A 19,957-nucleotide genomic window follows, 5' to 3' on the forward strand; every position below is an offset into this window, starting at 1 on the left:
CTATAAAATACAAGCATGTAGGCAGAAATATAAGCATAAACTTTGTACCACTTAGCAGGAATTTTTTTATTCCCTCTTCATTCCTTAATCTCCTTTGTTTGCAATTTGCGTACATTCCAACCAGTAGTACCTAATTTGAGTCTAAATTTTACTTCACTATTTGATCTAGTCTATACATTACTTACAGAACTGAACACACAGAGGATACACAATAGACCAACTCTGGACACGTTTCTTTCCGCAAGTTATGGATGAGCCACTCTAACACTCTAGCATAAGTTAGTCTAAAGGGTCATCAATAACTTGTTGAAGTAATTGTTTTGTCTAGAGAAAGTCATTGTATGCCCTGTTTACGCAACACCAGTTTTAGTCTGGATTGTTTTAGGTGCCAGAACAGAGAGTCGCTGGCTTCAGGAAGGGGTTTCTTCTGGCTGCATAGGGAAACAAAGGTGATGTAAATGGAGGTGAAGTGAGAGGTGTTTCGATACTGGCACTTGGTATTGCCAATACAAAAGAAAAAAGGACAAAGACACAAGAGAGGCAGAGAAGAACGGAGAAAGACAAAGAAGCTGAACAGATGTTCAGACGTGGTGGCAATATGGGTTACTGCATTGCTACCAGGAAATGGACATAGATTATTTTGCATTAATTAGGCAGCCACCAACACTACGTGGTAACTTGGTTAGAAAATGATGTGGGTACCTACAGTCTGCTCCACGCTGCCACTGATAAACGTATGCAGGAAGGAAGTTGTGCAGGAAAGGGTCAATTTAATTAAATAAATAACACGGTGGCAAAATACAATGAAGAATATATATTTTAGGAGGTTCAATCTAAGACTATTGAAAATAGAGTTTATTGAGTTCATGACGAGAAAAGTAATGGAGCATTATGCTGAATGGGCAGGGTCAAAAACCCATTGTTTCAATAGATTTAGTTCCTTATAACGGCAATAGTATTTCATCAACACTGGTGGTGTATAAATCTAGACAGCGAACTGGTACTGTGACATCCCTATTATCTCCCTAAATCATTTTGATAAAGGAAAAGGCTTTTCAAAATATCACATTTTTTCTGCTTCATTCTGTCATTTTATTGCCCAATTCTTTGTTACAATTTTCCAATCACTTTACATAACCAACCATTTTCATCATTGCCACACTATTGTAAACCACATCAGCAAGTTAATACATAAAGCTTTGCATTTCAAAAAACTAGACACTTTAGTAACAATATTACAAAGATTTTAGCTTCAAAAATAACTGAAAATGAAAAAAATAAACTTTTAAAGAATTAGCATCATAAAATTAATTTATTCCAAGTAAAAATACAAAATAATATTAATGACATTGACCAGATATGAAAGTCTCTCCCAGAAACAACTATATTAATGGTTGAGAAAGCACTCCTTAAAGAAAATACGAAATAAAAATGAAAAATATGTAAATATGTTTAATTTTTTTCTTAGCAAAAAATCTTTCTAAAAATAACAATGAAAATTTGTCTCAGTACAAAGGCTACATTACTATTGAAAAAATACCAGCATGAAGAAAAGGTACATATTTGACAGTAGAAAAATGATTTTAGTGAATCACAATGTCTAAAGTCTGCAATGAAAATAAATCTGCAATAAAGATTTATGCCTTTTTTCTTTTCATTTTTCTTTTTTTTTATACAAACAGTACAAACAGTATTGCACATAACAACAAATAGTCGAGGTTAGGTTAGCCTTCAAAAAAATCGACTAGTTCAAGTCTCACATCAGAAAAGGCCACAATAGGACCTGTTGTACCCAGGGGCTTCTTAGTCAAGTTGCAGTTCAGAACTCCATATTTTAAAAAATAACTTTTTTTGAAGGACCCTCTTTTAATATAACATATTAACAACTCGGGGGCACATTCATTTACAAAACAAAAGGGAGCATGTCATAATTTAATAAACTAAAAAAAGTTCTCTTTAAAAAAATACAAACAGAAGAACTCTCACAATTCTGGTCAGTCGTGCATAATCACACTTGATTATAAATATACAAATTAAGGGAAAATATTTTTTCACCTTCTATTCACAACTTTCAGCACCAAATGGAGTTTGTGTTTACGCCTGTTCTTTATGATGATTTTGTTTTAGATTTAATCCAACATTATGCCATCATGTACATTTTCCAGCTTCTCTCTCTCTCTCTCTCTCTCTTTCTCTCTGGGGGTATTTTTCTACATGAAAGAGGGGTATTTCTTCAAAAAGGTTTACTTCTTTCACATAATTAGGTAGATTTCTGTAGGTTAGCTATGATCTTTAATATTACAGTTATAAAGCTCTAACTTCTTCATTTTCAAAAAAACTCAAATAAGCATGAAAAAAATAAAGTTACCCATCTGTTAAATCATTTTTCTTGCAGAATTAAATTAATATATATTTTTCTGAATAAACTTACTTAGAAAATATCATTTTCTTTCCTATATTTCAAAATTGAGGTATTGCAAAAGATCATGTCAGTCAGAAAGCATGCCTTTTTCTTTAAAAAAAATCATCAGCCGACTGTTGAAAACTGTCTAGATACAAAAAGTAGTGCATAACAAAATGTCTTGTACAGATGAAAAAAAAACAGAAAAGACACCTGGGCTGGGAAAAGCAATATCACAAACATGCCCAGAAGTAACTTCAAAAGGGATAATTATAATAAGCATTTTAAACCAGTAAAAAACTATTTTTTCTTTTTTTTTTTTTCCAAAAACAGAAAAAAAATCCTTTCAAAGCCAATACTCACAACTAAACATTGGGAAAAACAACTTACTAAATTAGACACAAACAAGGACATCACAACAAACAAAACCCAGAACATTTAAATCTACTATGCGGTGTCATATCCAGTCAGATTGTCCCCAGAACTGCAAAAACAAAGGAGGAAAAAGAAAAAAATAGTGTACACATTCTCACAATCATTAGTATACCAAGTGTGTTTATATTTATATGCTATCTGCAGCCCCATAGTTCATGCTAAAAAAATGTCCACTGTGTTAGCAGGTCTCAATTGTATTCAAGCTTCACAGGATACATCCAGGGATTAGAGAGATAACGCCACATCCACAGAGCAGACATCTCATGTTACTTTTATATGCAGACATTTCTTTAGCACCGCTTTTTTTTCCCAACTTTCTTAAATGTGCCTAGTTTATTAGTTTGACAGACTATCTAATCGGTAGTGTATGTATGCTAGCATGAGCTCTTTGGTTTTCTGGACAAGGTCTGCAGCTACGTAAATGATGCAAGCATTAGGAGAGAGATTGTTACTAAGAGCTCATTTCTGTTTATGTACCTGTTATGAACTGTCAAAAATGTGTTAATGTTGGATACAGAGGCTTTAACAGTTAAGTTTGATCACAGTACTAGACATAATCACTTTACTATATAAAATAAATTGCACGATATATAACAGAGCACCGCAAAGTACTTCATCTACCATCCACAAATTTGTTTTAAGAATATCCTACAGCTAGTTTTTATATTTGTTGTAATATAGGTCATTCTGTAATGGGCTGATCCTAATTTCAGAAGCATTACATTTACTGAGGCATGCCTTCCTCCAGTCAGTAATCCATTTTTTTTGTTACTGAGTATTTTGTAGCCTACACAGATTCATAATTTGTGCATTGTGGGCAGGTTTTATATTAGACATATATAAAATTTATTGCATGCAGCAACCTGATTAAGTAAACATGCAGTCAAAAAATATTGACCTTCCTTGGAAGCTTTTCTGTATGCTATACTGATCTCCTTTCAGCAGCCATCACTATTTTAATCACATATTCATTTTTTAATTGATACCCTAGCCTGAATAGAGTATTATGGTATTAGTAATACCATTTTAATAGCAGCAAAAGCTATTGCAGCATACATTTACATAACACTAAAAGACCTAACAAAAAAAAAACCAAAACCAACAAAACAAAACAAACAAACAAAAAAAACCCTCAGCAAAACAAAAGAAAAAAGTCTGATCCAGCTTATGAGGTATCATCCTTACAAGTCAAAATGGAGAGCAACTAAAGGCTTATTTTCTTTAAGGGTTATTACTACTCTAAATGACCCAAACTAATGATTGCTGAATATCTGTTTAAGTTTTTGCTACATCTGCCACCTACTTGTGAATATTACCTTTGGTAAGTCATCTGCTAGGGGCAAGTCTAAATTTCTGAAAATAAGTGCATGCTCCAGTTTAAAAATAAAAATAATTATAATAAAAAAATCTTCATCACATACACATCAACCCAGTAAAGGCTGATGAGAATGGCAGTCTACATAATGTCACTAGTGACAAGTCTTGTGTAGGAAATTAAGGTACCAAGCAGATGTTTGTGTGAATCAAAGTGCAAAATCAGTACAGTTACACTCTGCCGGTTTGTATTATACTGGACACTGAGTTCAGTAATGTGACTGTAAATAATAATAATAGTAATAAAAAGACCCATATCTTCATTAAAGTCGAGGACGAATGCACAGATTTCCAGAACACTAAGCCCTGAGGCAGCGCTCTCTTTTTCACTCGATTTTATCTACTCCAGTACTTGTTGCTGGGCGAGGCCTGGGGTTCAGCTCCAGCGGAACGGGACGTGGCGGGGCCGGTCACCTCCCTCCTTTACCAGTGGTTTGTGGAACTCTCGCCCAGCACGAGAGTGTATGCTTGCCCAGCAGTATTCACAGTAATACTGCAAACAGGTAACATTGGCACAAAAGAATGGAGCAAATTTTCCACCACAGCGAGTGCCCTGGCATTCGTCACACATCTGATCATCCAGCACATATGGCTTCACTTCCACCTGCACCAGGAAGAAGAAAAATAACTGTAAGAAGACTACATAGTTTTGTTAAGTATGAACAGAAGGAACAATATTTTAATTCTTTTGACTGTTGAAGGTTTTCAACTGATGCTGGATTAACCCAGAGAGGCTGGTAGTTAAATTTGCCTACCAACCACTTTACTTGTCAGAAAATCACAAGAAAGAAGGGTGCGCTTTGGTAACTATTCAACATTTTTTGGACAAGTTAGGTATGTGAAAGCACTAAGATGGAAGTACAGTAAAAATAGCAGCTCCAAGGATTTTGCTGCCATCTAAGAAACCTCCAGGAATGTGAATACAGTTGTTATGGGGGCAGGGCACGAGAGAGCAGCATTTAGGAAGAAAAATTATAAAGAACAAACTTGTATTTCTAAACTTCAGAGGTCTGGTGAGTTTCAGAGGCTATTTTCCAGAGAGGTCTTTTTTGTTTGGTTGGTTGGTTTTTTGTGAACTGCAAAATGCATGACCAGACTGATAAATGAAGAGAAGATTCAAATTAAACAAGATTAAATGCACTTGTATTAAATACTCTGCCTTATGCTGGCAAAAATCACTATATAAAGATTTTTAGCTCTAGAAATGTAATAAGATTTCATAGTTGTTCCAACTATGGCCTTGCCATCAATTACATATGGGCTGGAGAGCTGCTGACTTTTGTCCTACGCTCAGTTGTAAACATCTTAGGCCTGGAATTCTTTTTGCTCTTAAAACACTCGTGCCAAACACAGCAGTATTCTGATGCATGACTAGGCACTTGCAATAATACTATTACAGAAGCTGACAACATGCGGGTTCTCTCCTGTGTGTCTGTTCCTAAGAGTCAAGCCTACACATTTAAATTGAGTGTTTATTCATTCTGGGGACATCATTAGTTTATGCATGTGTAATTCTTGTGGCTCTATGATGCTATTTATAAAGTGGTTTAAGTACAGTCAACTACATTAAGAGAGAGAGAAAAAAAATTGAAATAGTTCTATTATAAATAATTTTGCTGTAACTGCACAAGTGCTAGTCTGGCAAAATTTGTATCTTGCAAGGAAAACTTGACTCCAGTAACTACGCTTCAATACGTACAGTATTAAAGAAACACAGAATGAGATATTAAGTTGAAAAATAAGAAACATGATATACAAAAAGCTTTATGCTGAATTTTACTTCAGCTTATCCTGATCACATTTCAACAAATATTACTCATTTGAAGTAAAGTTTGTATAGTGAATTATATTTCTTGCCTATGGAACAGCTAGAACTGCCAATTTTTTTTTTTAATTACCCTGTACTACTAGTATTGCATGGAATAAGTCTGAATAACTGCCATTTTGCATATCAGATGCCCTACCACTAAAACTAGAAGCATCATGTAAAATAAAAGAGCACTATCTCAAATGAAATTGGAAGAAAGCAGGTCCAATGTCCAGCACATCTCTAGATCCCCACCTACTCACATTTCCAAAGCATGAATTGTGAAGGTCTGAAATAGATTCTCTCCTTTTCTTGTTTTGGTTGCTAGCGAAATAATTCTAAGAATGTATGCTGTACAATTCAGGGATTTCAATCTATTAGATTTAAAAACTAATATTTGAGGACTGATTAAGAGACTTCATACTTCTTCAAACTCACAGATAAACCTATCTTAAAAACAGATAAAAGTAAACTTAAATTATCAATCAACCAACTGGGAAAAGTACCGATTGATGGAAAAAACTACCAGCTAGCATCATTTGTGGCTCTATCCTAAAGCTTAGAAAAAACCCCAAGTTTTTCAGCATGGCCGATAGATAAATCTCAAAGGGTTCAACACTCTGATTAAGACTCCAGAATTAATCTTTTTAGTCTCTCTGTAAAATTTTTCAGAATTCAATGGACAAGAAATATTTAGGAACAGCCTTGTCGTAGTTAAAATCATGAGGTATAGTAGCACCATAGAAAAATAGTTTGAGGACGTATAACTCCATGACCTCATCTAATCTGACAAAAAGTTCAGTTCACATTTTTAAAGAGAAAGTAAAAATAGCTTGGACTTTGCAGCTGTGTGGTTTTATATGTATGCTGCACATAATAGACACACCCCATACCTGTCAAGCTGACTTCTTAAGAAACAGTTTATATTAGATTAAGTAGAAAACAAGTAGTTTATATTAGATTAATAGAAAACAAGTAGAAAACATCCCTATTGTAAAAATACATAGCAGCAGTGCATGCTGTATATTCTTTTGAATAATTCTAAATGCTGAGTCCTCAAAACCACAGGTGTTATCTGTACATGTAATCAAGAGGTGAAGACAGAAGGTCTAAAGGAAAAGAAAAAATCTTGGAAATTAACTGATGTTTTCTTTTCATGTCTTCAACTCAGATTTCAGTAAATACCTTAACTTCGCTCTATACTTGAAAAGCCCTTTAGAAACCAGGATTTCATATGGACTGAACAAAACCATCTCGTTTTCCCCGCCTTTGGCCTATCAAGCATCTATTGACATTTGGTTTTGGTTAAATAATTCTCAAGACTTTTGAGGTCAGCATTACCTATTAGACTTAGGATAAACCTGTGTTTTAGGAACTCAATCAAGATGTACACTGCCGAGGGAAAATGTTGCCTAATACTATCAGAAATGCCAGAAGCTATATAAGTAGCCACTAACTAAAAGCTGTTGATGGACAATGAGCAAACACCTAAAGGAGGAGAAAGAAGCTGGGAAATTCTACAGTGTCTGGCCTTCAGAATTCAAAACAAAACCAAGAACAAACAAGCTTACAACCAACTATTTTCTGGTTTTAGTGCTAAACAGTTATTTAAGATGTTTAAGATATATTTTTTCCACTCTGCTTTAGCTGCTTAAATGACTAACAAATGTCATCTGAAGAACAGAGGTTACAGTGTTCTCCAACACAATATTAATATAAGGATGTTTTTCATTTCTGTACAGTTTTGTGACTAACGACCATTCTGTTCCATGCTGTTTTACTTACCCGTTTGTCAATGTCATTGTGTTGGAGCTGGACAAAGCGAGCACTGATAGCAGCAATATAGCTCTGCTGATTGGAGAAAGCCACTCTGCCAGCACCTTTTGGATACTTCAACTCTGGGTCTGTATCAATGCCAGCATAGCAGACACCTCCATATAAACGGTCCATAATCATTGCCAATTCAACTGCAAGAAGTCAATTGTTAAATATTATCGATTTAACATAAATAATAGTGTTACGTTTAGTTTGTTGCATTAAAAAAAAGTGCTATTTGGCTTACCCTACTTGTCTTCCAAAGTCTAAAATAGCAAACCCAGACATTGGTTTTAACAGATTGAATCAACCCTACATGAATTATAGCAAAATATAAAGGCAAAAACCAGAATCTGTAAAAAGAAACTTGGTGTGACTGAAGTGTGAAAAAAAAAATGCAGAGTTTCATTGTTAAAATAGGTATCATGTCAACTGTTTTAGAGTTTATCATATTGTAAATTAAAACTGTGGTATTTGGGATTAGGTATTCAGGATCTCCCCCAGCTCCAGCCAGGCTTGTTAACGTTAGTTTACATATAAGATCACTTAAAGATATTCCTGTATTTAGAATCTGATATTTTGCCCTAAGTACTAAGGTTGAAAAGACATTAAGGAAGTGTTTCACATTTGAAGCAAAATTTTGTGAAACATCAGAAGCTATTACGCTTAAAGCAAGCCTACGTTTTGGGTGCAACTTAACTTAGTATTTCTGTAGAATATTAACTTGATCATGGATCTTTTAATATGGTTTGCTGCTTTTTCTGACACTAAGAATAACTCTAAAGAAAGTTATAAATATAATTCATAAAATAAGACAGGCTGAGTGCACGGCTGAGGATACATACAGGAGGAAAGTTAAGGGAAAGAACTGAAGGAAGTGGAAAAGGGCTGAAGGACATGGAGAAGAGGCATGTAAACTGTGCAAAGATGCATGGTCACCGAGCCAAGTTCTCTGTAAAAGCTGACAGGCAAACAAATTTGTCAGATGGATTAAGGACAGACCAACACAAAGCCAGATACCTGTACAGGCCCTGCCAAGTCAGCCATTTTTTTATGCTAATGTGCGAAAGCACTTGGTAGCAAGTTAAAATTTAGCAATCCAAGATAAAACGAAAAAGGATATAGTAAATATTTAAATCCTTGTAGTTCTCACAAAATTCTCACTAGTTAATTATATATAGAATAGAGGCAATTTTTATATTGGGCATGTATATGTGTTTGTATAAATGTGTGTGTCACATTAAGGCCACCATATGCTAATTTGTCCATTTGCAAGGAGCAAACAAATGTCTGACTCATTCTACCAAACCAGGTAATACTCTTGCTCCAAACAGCAAGGGAAAACCATCAGCATAAAGTAGTGACTAGTAGATTCTACTGCTTTCTAATGATTTGGAATCATCATTTGGGTAATGATGTCGGGAAGTGACAGTACGGAATAAACATCAGGAACACTTAAAAACATTTACACTAGCAGCTCCAGTAAGTTACTCTTGCCAGTAGACAAAGAATATATAGGATTCCAGGGCAAGGAAACCATGCAGTGTTCAGACATCTTAGGAGAAACTTCTGCATCAGACCTTTAAAGTTGCAAACAAGAGAAACTGGAAACTATTTGTCTGCTTTGGAGGAGTTAACTATTTAAAGGCGTCAGTTTTCAAATGTAATGTATTTCAAATGTAATCTATGACAGGCCAAATGGCATACAGTTTTATAAAGGCTATAATTAGAAATGAGGTAATGTTTAATTGTTACTATTTACATAATTAGCGTCTTACAATTATGCCTTATTTTAAGATGGTGAGGAAAGTGAAAGCTGCCAAGAAAGCTGGGCTGGGAGAAATCTTCCTGTCAGCAATGGCTGGGGGACCTTGGGTACAGCTTCCCAAAAGAACTGGGATTAGGAGAAAGATAAAGCAAGGAGCTGAAGTTCTAGTGGGCTGGAAAGTGAGGGCTACCAGGAAACCTGATCCAGAAGTCTTTCTTCCAGACAATGACTGAGGGGCCTTGTCTACTACAGCCCTGGAAAATTAGGATTAGGGTTGAGAGGATGAAAAAGAAACCATGCGGCTGACTTGGAGTGAGGATGGAGAGAGACTACTAAATGGAATCGAGGGCTGCCAAAAGACCTAGCTAAGAGAAATGTTTCAACTTGCTAATGGCTTCTTGACCTTGTCATTGGCTCACAAAAAATATAAGGGTTAGGAAGAAAGAAGAGAGTGTTGAGCTACAGTTGGAAGTGGTGCTGAAAAGGGGCCTTCAAAACAAAGTGGGGGCTGCCAGGAGATCTGAGCTGAGATAAATCTTTCCTCTGGCCAAACGCTAAGGAGTCTTGTCTATGGCTCTGCAAATAAAAGTGAAGATAAAGGGCAAAGAAAAAAGATTGAGAAAAAGAGCTACATTGGGAGTGGGTCTGGAAAGTGGTCTTCAGTACAGAGTGGGGCCACCAAGAGACCTGGGCTGAGAGAAATTTTTCTTCTGGACAACGGCTGAGAGGCCTTGTCTATAGCTGCATGGGAAAATCAGGGTTAGGGTTGAGAAAAAGGAAAAGAGAAATCATAGAGCTGCAGTTGGAAGTGGTTTGGAAAGGGGCTGGGAGAAGTTTGTCGTCTAGTCAAAGGAAAGGGGAACTTGTCTGCATCCCAGCAAGCAAATCAGGGTTAGGATTAAGATGGTATACATCACGAAAAATCAGCCAAGTTCTAGGATATTATGCAAACTTGGGGAAAACTGTTTCTACTGAAAATCCTAATTAGTAACCTATTTAAAAGATAAAAAATGTTCACAGTTTGTACTTTGTAGACAGGAACACACTCACAGACTTAGAAAGTGAGCTATGATCTTTGGAAAAGACAGGGTATATTTTCTGCCCATATACTATATATTTTTTCTGCTTAATCTGGAACCCCCTACCTACTACATGCCTCACATTTTCCTTCTACTCACCAGCTCGGAGGGGCCGTGGAACTCCTCCAACAAAGATAGTTTTTCTTGGATCCAAAGGCTGAGACCCGTCCATCACAAAGTCACTGTCACTTAGGTTCCAAGGTCGAATTTGCACCTGTATTAAGGATCAGTTTTAGTAGAGGAACTTGACAACTCAATTAAAATTAAGAAACAACTGCCAAATCTTTCAATAATATAATTTTAACTTAGCAAAAGCAGTAAATCAGTGGTATAAGCACCAAAACAATTTGAGAACATAGCTTATCTAAGTGTTTGAAATAAGGTGGACGGTTCATTTATCACCTCTAGAGGCCAGGCTTGAGTTAAATTTCATCATAGCAAACTCCTACCTCATTAATTCCCCATCCCTAATCGCCATTATAATAAGAAATCTGTGAAAGTTCTTTCAGAACATGTATGTGCAATTACAGTTGCAGTTTGGGCTTCTGGCTTTCCTGAAATCACATCCAGTGATCCACAAATTTTAAAGCACTGATAAGGAGTGGAGATAAAATTAATTTCTGTGGTTGGATACAAAAGGAGTTTTTATAACATGTGAATGCTCACTTCTGTTAAGCAGCAACACAGTTGATAAGAAATCTTTAGGTTACATAGAAAAAAAATGCTCAGAAGTTATTTGGATAAAGCTGTTCATCCGTCCATTTATTGATCCTAGAAATCACGTAAGCATGCTCACTGTGCTGTAACACTGGGTTGTTCACCTATCTGTGCAAGGTTTTTAATAGTGTTTTTAAAAGGCAGCACGTTTTTCATCTAATCATATTTGTCTGTAGTTTTCGTCCAATCTGTATGTATCCATAGCCACAGAAGAGACTGGCATTAAAGAATGCTAGAGCTGTGAACAATAGAAACAGGTTACCGTATGTCTTCTATTCTGCTATAGCTGTCTACATTATTTGTTTTTACCCTGCAGTTTATATAAGGTAAATGAGACCTAAAGTATAAATTGATAAGCTATTGCATGCAGGAAAAAAAAAAAAAAAAATTAAGCAACCTAATGGAGTACAGGGGATATTTGAAGCTATCTGGATTTTAATTTGAGGGGGGTTAAGTTTCTTCATGTCATTGCATAAGGCTTTCTTTTCTTTCAAATAATATAGAGGGAAAAATTATAATCTGATTGTTTTACAGCTAACATTGTAAAAGGATGCATACTCCTGGCAGATACCAGAAGCACCAAATACAAAAGTTAATTGAACATGGCATTTATCAGAAAGAAGCAAACGTTAAAACCACGTTACGCTGATACAGACAGTCAATTCAATGTAACAGCAAGGACAGCAACAGGAGATGGACAAGTCAATCAACTCTACGTATTTCTTTATTTATTTCTTAATTGAAAAGAACAACAGCAAATGGGTTAGCAACCAGCGTAAGTGTCATGGCATAAGCTACTTACTGGTTTATCCTTGATTGTGGGACTTGACACACACAGGTAAAGTTTCCCATCTTCTTCCAGACAGGCATCTATCAGAGCTTGTACAGAGCTTTCTTCCTGGAACAGCAGAAAGGCATAACCTTGGAAAGGACAAAGGCACAAGAAAGAAAAAGAACAGATTAATCTATAAAGCTTTTTTTTTTTTAATGAAGAAAACAAACCCAAGAAGTGAATAAGATATACAAATTACAAGTAACTGTTAAGGCTGTTAGTTTGTTTTCATAAATTAAACTCTCCGAGTAGATCACATCCTCATACAGTTTTGATTTCAGAATAGAGACAAGAGTGTTTGCCACATATGTTTATTTGATTAATTAATGATTTTGAGCAGTGAGAATATAGGCTGGTGAATAAGGCATTCTTCTTATCCAACAACTGTATCTGAGCTATTTATCAGTGGTACCTGTGCTGGCATCAATGATTATCATCGTACAATGGAGGCACAGAGTTTCTGGTTACTATATACAATGGATAAATGTTAGAAGAAAGGGTCAAAAAAGTGGACAGGTAAACAGATAAATAGACTTCTATGCTCACATACATAACTATGGAAAAAAAAAAAAAACAAACGCTCACCTAAAACCAATAAGCATGAGTGAAAAAGAATGGCGTGTGTTGTGTTTTATTGTGAGTCAAAGACCTGCTGTTGTTATTTATATTTAAATAAAGCAGTTCAAAAGAAAGAAGAAAGTCCAATAGAAATTGCTGCAAGTGGTTCAGAATTTTAGGACTTTAAAGTAGCCAGTAAAACTTAAGTGTGTGTGGCATTCAGTGCTCTTCTGAATGCAGCTGGCAAGAAAGCTTTCTTCAGTCTTAATGTTGTTAAAGTTGAATGAAGATTTGACCCAAGCAGTCCATGCTTTTGCTACCTCAGAAGTGAAACTAATACAGCACACACTACGCTAAGCAAAGCCATCTAAAGACTGGCTGCTAGGCTTGAATACAGCTGCCCGGTTAAGAGGACTTTCTATCGAGCATGCGTTGCTCTTTTGCTCCATCATCAGTACAACTCAGTTTTCCCACTGAATGTGAACGTGTTGGCTTTGACCTTTATAATTTGGCACTTGTGTGTCTTACAGGCTACCTCTTTTCAGAAAATCTGCAGCAATTAGAGGCAGCTGGAGTTTCAGCAGGGACTGCTAGACTTTCTCTGCCTAAGGCTCTTGACACAAACTAAGCGCCTACATGATGATACACCATATTTAAATTATGACGACTTTTGATATGGCTTTACACAGTCTACTTGCTATTAATATAGTAGTGACTTACCCCAGTTTCACACTGAGTATTGAGTGAATACTATCTGGCATGTCCTTTTTAGATAAATACTGCACAACTCTGATTTATAAAAAAATTTAAGATAGACACTGAAATAGTGTTTTCCTCTGCAAGTTGTTATCTACCAAATTACCTCGTACCCTACTATCTCTAGTCCTATGTGACTTCTCAAAGAACATTAAATTCTATGCAGCTGTTTGTTTTCAGAGGCCAAAAAAAGTTTGCTTTAACAACGTAGTTATAGACCAGAACACATCTAGAAAGACTGACTTCCCCAAGAAAACAAAATGGTTTGATCATCACTCTTGCTAGCAAACAAGGTACTTGCATACGTAGAGTTGGAGTAGATTAAAAATACCAGTCCCAATAAAAAGTGAAATATTTCTTGAGTAAAAACATGTTTCCTCTCTAGCAGATGTAATTCTCTTAAAACAGTCCCCTAAAGATACAAACACAATTCAACATTTTAGACTTGACAAAACTAATTACATTAACTGAGTACGAAAATAGTTAGCTTGCAACCACTATCATGTTTAGCTTCATTTTATTTTCCATCCATGCACTTGTTATACCTTCCTCACTCCATACCATCCCTTCTGATTATATTCAATGATCATAGCAAAAACTTTATACAAATTAAAGTATCTTCAGTTTAGCAGTTTTTTCAGCCTTATAAAATGCCCCAGTCAGAAAACTAGATACTTGGGAAAGACTACCATGGCACCTACACCTCCAAAGCCAACTGATCACACTTTATGGTTCAGCCCAATCCTTGCCTTATATTTTATATAAATGCTTTGTGAGACAAATTCCCAGAAGATGCAGTGCAGATCACTCCAGTACTGTGAAATCCAAAGTACATTTATGCACACTTTAAAAGAATGGTTTACAATATATTTAAATAGACTTAAACATTTAGGATTTATCCTCTGACCAGACCATAAGATTTGAACCCTAAAAATAGAATTTTGTATATTTCAGGCTTTTATAATCTTAAACCAGCAAAACATTGGAAATTTCTTTAGCATGAAGTCAACATGAAAATTGGGAAATGTTTATTGTGGCTTAATTACTCAGCAAAAATCTGGGCAACAGCTTGGGATGCTTCTTTCTTCTATGAAGCTTTTTCAGGTTTTTCTGGGTCATAGTAAGAGGTTCCATCTGCGGTAGTTGGAGTTGACAGCCATTCGGGGGTACAGTAAATGGTACGATCATAATTTCCCAAACCAGTTAAAATTAACCAAACAGATACTTGTTAATTTTCTCTGGCTGCTAGATTACAAGAGCAGTCCAATTTGGTAAGAATTCAGTTTTCTAACCCGGGGCTAGCACCTGCCATGAAGTCAACACCACCTCCTCATTCCTCTAGACCTTTGTGACTGTAACACATTCTCCTGCCTGCTACGGAGTCTCTGTGGGCCCTCTGAAGAAGGACAGGTAAGCCGTTTACAGCAGCCGCCTGCTGTTCATCTAGAAAAGCAGGCAGGCTGGACTAGCACGACATGATGTCCATCATTACTTCAAAACCTGGTGATTGCACATCTATTCCAATTATTCAAGGACTTTCAATACTCAAGATTAACAAAGATTACACTGAAATAAAAAATAATTAAATAACAGCAGTTCAAATAATACAAAGATCATGTAGAAGCTGATATGGACAAGATACCTGCCTAAGTTAAAGGTATTTGTACTCATTCTCTAGAAGTGCAGAGGGATACAAAAACCTTAAATTCAGAAAGGTGCAGCAGCTTCCTGTGAGCGTGGGAAGCGCTAGGCATTGCTACCAGTGAAGACTTACCCTCTTGTTCACAGTACCACTGTTTAGAGCTGCATTTGCTTGTTCATATAAGCAGATAATATGTGCTTCCATGGATGCACTGCATTTGAGTGGAAGGCTATAGCAGGAGATGCACTCTGAACTCAGATTCCAGTATAAAAAATGAAACTGGAAAATACACATGCCAAAACTGACATTGCATAAAGAATTATCTCACAGTAGAAGCAATTTAATAATGAAATAATTTTTTTGCATAGGAACGAAACACCATTTTTAATAACTTAAGCCACAATTTAAAGAAAAAACAGCACGCCGATCTGTAAATTAACAGTAATTAATTTTCTGTCAGCTGTGTTTAAATGCTAAGTTTGGCTATAACTTTATACAATTTCGAGAGTATTCGTTCCTGAAGAGATTCTCAAAAACGTCCACTTCAGGCACTGTATCCTGTTCTACTGCGTATTTCTATTCCTATTTCTACTACATACAATAAGAGATGAGCTTAACCCCCCAAAAGCTTTACTGCATGGCCAGTTGACTTCTAACATTCAGAATGGACAATCATAGGGGCTTCTAGATTTAAAAGAAACTTCATTCATCTTTAAAGACCGTAGGTGAGGTAGAATTAATAAGATCATCAGTTTCCAAAACAAAAAAGTATTAATCCAAATAACTTGAATTATTTAGCAGATGCTGAAAATTGCTTCAAATTCCTCAGCATCATGTACTTCAGCACATTCTCCTCTCTGTGCATCACGGGTATCATATGACTTAAAGCATACAGTTTTTTTTCCAACAAGAAAGAGATTTGATGAATTTCAAAATTTTAATCCTCTACAGCAGAATCTTGGTAGCATGCGGTGGTAGTATGTGGCAGACAAATTTCAGCAGTGATCCTTTCCTACCTGACCAAACGTTCTAAAGGTTTGAGGGCTCAAGGGACTGCTCCTGACTCAGATTCCACAAAGTAAAACAGGTAAGATATTTGAAGACCCAGAAAATAGCAAGGGACCTGACAACAGCTGAATATTCTATATACACAGATATATGGGTTCTTGGCAGAGCAGAAACAACCCAGCTCCTTCTCAGCTGCTGGTACAACACATCACTGTAGTGCTGACAATAAGCATTGCACTTTGCAATCCACTGGAAAAAGGCAACAACGTATTTTGCTTTAAGAAAAGTCACTACAACTTTTAAGGGGGTACAGCAGAGGGAAAAGAAGATTAATTTCCCTAGATTCTGAAGCACAGCCTAGGAGCTCCTCAACCTTTAGCTCAAGGACTTGTTATTTTATGGAAAGCAGTACAAGGACTAAGCTCCTTTGTACATGTCCCATTCTGACATCTAAACAGTGACACAGTTCCCATATGAAAGGATAATTTAGTCCAGTTGGTCTAATTTCACTTAACCTTGCTGAGAACAAACTGGAAAATCTGGCATATACACTGTGTCCCACAAGCTTGAAACAAGTTGTCACTTGAAATGCAAGATACACTTGGAACTACCATATAATGTTGCTGTAGTCTGGAAAATGCATTTTTGCCAGCCTAGACAGTCTGGAAAATCTCTGTTTCAATTAACATCAACATAGGCATACCTTCTCTAATGATGGGAACCTTTCTGTATTAATGAAAGCACATTTTGTAATAAGGCTTCAGTGACCTCTTCAAAACAACATGCTAGGTAGAAAGCTTACTAAGGTGCTTATTCTGCCTTTCTTATAATATCAGAATCTTGATATTCATACTTTTATGTTAAAAACTGGCATGTTGGTACAAATTACAGAAAAAAGAACTACTCATGAACCTTTATTAGTGCAGAATGTGTATTAAGTATATCAGGCGAGGGAGAAAATAAACTTAGGGGCCTTGTAGACACCATTCAACTTAGCAAGCCATAACTGGTAGACTTTATCAGAGAAGACTATCTTCTTGTCTAGACCAAAATATTTCTCAGAGTTAAAGATGATCCAACTTCGTGGCTCACCAGGAAAAGACTGACTGCATTTCAGAGCATCCATGAATAAAAGATGTTTAAAAAAAAAAAAAAAAAAAAGTTTCTTCTTCTAAACCTGGTAACACCTTCCTTGTACAGCTCCATCATTAGGCACAAAGTTTGGTGGAGTGAAATGAAATCATTGACTGGGTTTTGTAACCCACGGGAGAAGGCAGGAAAGAAGTTTGGTATACTAGAATTTTTACACTCCGTTCAGTTGAAGTGATTAATTATTAGTGTTATGAGTCCTACAGCTGTCTGAACAGTCTCTAGTTACTTAGTGAAACAGGAATATTTCAGAAAGGTGCTAATGGAATGGCTGTGCAGATCTCTCGCTTAATGGAGTCTAGAATGGATTGAATTCAATCAGAAGTTTTTCTCAGAAATTTCAGTTAACTGTGAATTAGTTCCATCTCTTTCTATTAACTGAAGGTTACCATTTTATGCTCAAGTTGTGAGTACTAAAAGTAATTCATAAGTTCTTCAAGTTCTTGTATTTGAGAACAGCAATGTATAAATTGCTGTTCAAATACATCAACCATGAGCTGCGTCTTCTGGTAGGAAGCCAGCATTTTGGCATTCAACTGTTATATAACCAATAGGGAAAGATTAACCTATTTCTGGTTCTTAGAATCGGGGCTAGTTTTTCAAATAAAGAAAAAAATTGTAATGAAGAATTATACGTAAGGTCCAAGAGTATTTGAATATCCATGTCGGAGGTCTGCGTATCATCTATTGATTTCCTATGTAATTGACCTCAAATCCATAATTCCCCAAATTCAGCCCACTTACTTACAAAATCAGATATAGAAATCATATTCTAAGTGTCACATGTTTTCCGTTTTATAACACTGATGTTGGGTGGCAGAAATAAGACAATGAAGAGAAGGACTTTCTCTTCTCTTTACATAGTGCATAGCAAGTCAGAACAGTCTTTGGGTAGTCACGTGTATTCATTTGACATGCAAAATGGAAAGACTACTTACACTTGAAAAAAATTAAACTACCTTTGAAGCACATTTTCTTTCATTCTGTCTTTTTAAAGTTTAGACGGTGTCTCTTCTGATATTTTATAGGCTCCAAGATTACAATAAAATCTACCATCCACCTAAGATCTCTTATAAAAGTATTTCAATATATATATCTACCTCACATTATTATGTAAAAAATAAGATGGAGTTAAACTGGCAAAGAAAATTAATGTTCTAGTCTCATGTCTTTGGGTTTATTTTTAGATGGTTGAAATGGCTACCTCAGACTTAATTTTTTCATGAAATATAAATGGCACTTTCTTCTTTTATTTTTTTCTGGGTTTTTAAAAATAGTTTTGAACTGAATTACGGTTGTATTTACTAGAACTTTTAGAATAAATTTGTTTTAAAAGCCCACAGCAAAGGAACATTTAGAAACAGTGTGAACCACATTGCTAAATCAGTTAATGTGATGACAAAGGGTCATTGCTCAAAGTCACCCTGAGTAATCTTATTAGAAGATGCTTTGAACATGAATAAAACACATTTCTAAATCCAAAGATGAAACGACTATTAAAAATGAAACTCATTTTTGAAAAATAAAATTCCGAGGTGTTAAAAAAAATGCAGACTTTCTTTTAAACATTGCACTGACATGACTGGATTTTCAAAAAACATCAAAGGCTTTAAATACTTATGAAACCTCAAAATAGAAAGGGCTGTAATCTCACTTAGCTGCTGCAGAAGAGTGAAATAATGTATTAGTCAGGGCTGCAAAGATGAATTTCTTTTAGTCAGTCTAATTTTAAATGGCAGTGTATGGCCCTGTCAGCTGATTCCTTTCTCTAAAAAACAAAAGGTGTATAAGAAACGTGAACAGTTTAGCATCTTACAACAAGACTCCTATTAATTTTTACATGTTTTTCATGAGTACCAGACTAAGTCTGAGTAGTCTGATATGTAAGAAATTTCCCCTATGCCACATTAAAGACAGGTTTTGGAGTAGGGTTTTGTTTTGTGTTTTATTTGTTTGTTTGTTTGTTTGTTTTTAATTAAAGGTATGTACTCCATATCCTCAGTTCCACTGAAAAATAATTGGATCCTGAATCTAAACAGCAATTAAACGGAGTGTACATAATTCAGTGGAAGACAGGACACATATCAAGAAAAGTTAGCAAGCAAGCAGATCATATGGAAGAGTTGAATGAAAACTGAGGTTCTCTGTCGGTAGCTTCTGTAAAAAAAGTTGCATGTCTTCATAATTCCAATTTTGCCATTAAATAGTCCACATCACTGAGACTACCAAAAGAATGGAAACTAACATTTAACCCTTACTACTAATGATCTTACCATATTACAAATAACAGAGAAATTAGTAACCTCCCATGTTGTCATAAATATTATGGGGAGTTTTTCCCCATATCTTCAATTTAAATTAAAACAAAACAAAACCAAAAAAACAACCAACCAAACAAACAAACAAAAAAACCAAAAAACAAAAAACCACCACCCACAGAATGTCTGCTTGCTCCATGAGGACATAAATTATTTTGGGGACATGGGATAGGTGCCCCAATGTTTCCTCTGCACTTCAGTGCTGAATAGAAAGGACAACATTTTGATATTGCTGTAGTGAATATATACAGCTAAAGATTTATAAAGTCTTTTCAATTCCAAAACATGTCAAGAAGCA

General features: G+C 35.7%; 1 protein-coding gene across 13 annotated transcripts in view; it reads right to left on the reverse strand.

Annotated features, from left to right (window-relative positions):
• Positions 1–1,063: 1,063 nt before the first annotated feature.
• The window catches only part of CPEB3 (cytoplasmic polyadenylation element binding protein 3), a 99,152-nt gene continuing 80,258 nt past the window's right edge, over positions 1,064–19,957 (reverse strand). For all 13 annotated transcript variants that reach the window (XM_082310394.1, XM_082310392.1, XM_082310388.1 and 10 more), the window contains 4 exons: positions 12,199–12,317; positions 10,779–10,893; positions 7,803–7,984; positions 1,064–4,814 (listed from right to left, as the gene is read on the reverse strand). In XM_082310394.1, coding sequence (XP_082166520.1) covers positions 4,587–4,814; positions 7,803–7,984; positions 10,779–10,893; positions 12,199–12,317 — 644 coding nt within the window. In that variant the 3' untranslated portion in view covers positions 1,064–4,586. The remainder of the gene's footprint in view (positions 4,815–7,802; positions 7,985–10,778; positions 10,894–12,198; positions 12,318–19,957) is intronic.

The sequence above is a fragment of the Platalea leucorodia genome (assembly GCF_965183815.1).
Source record: "Platalea leucorodia genome assembly, chromosome: 4".
Classification (NCBI taxonomy): domain Eukaryota; kingdom Metazoa; phylum Chordata; class Aves; order Pelecaniformes; family Threskiornithidae; genus Platalea; species Platalea leucorodia.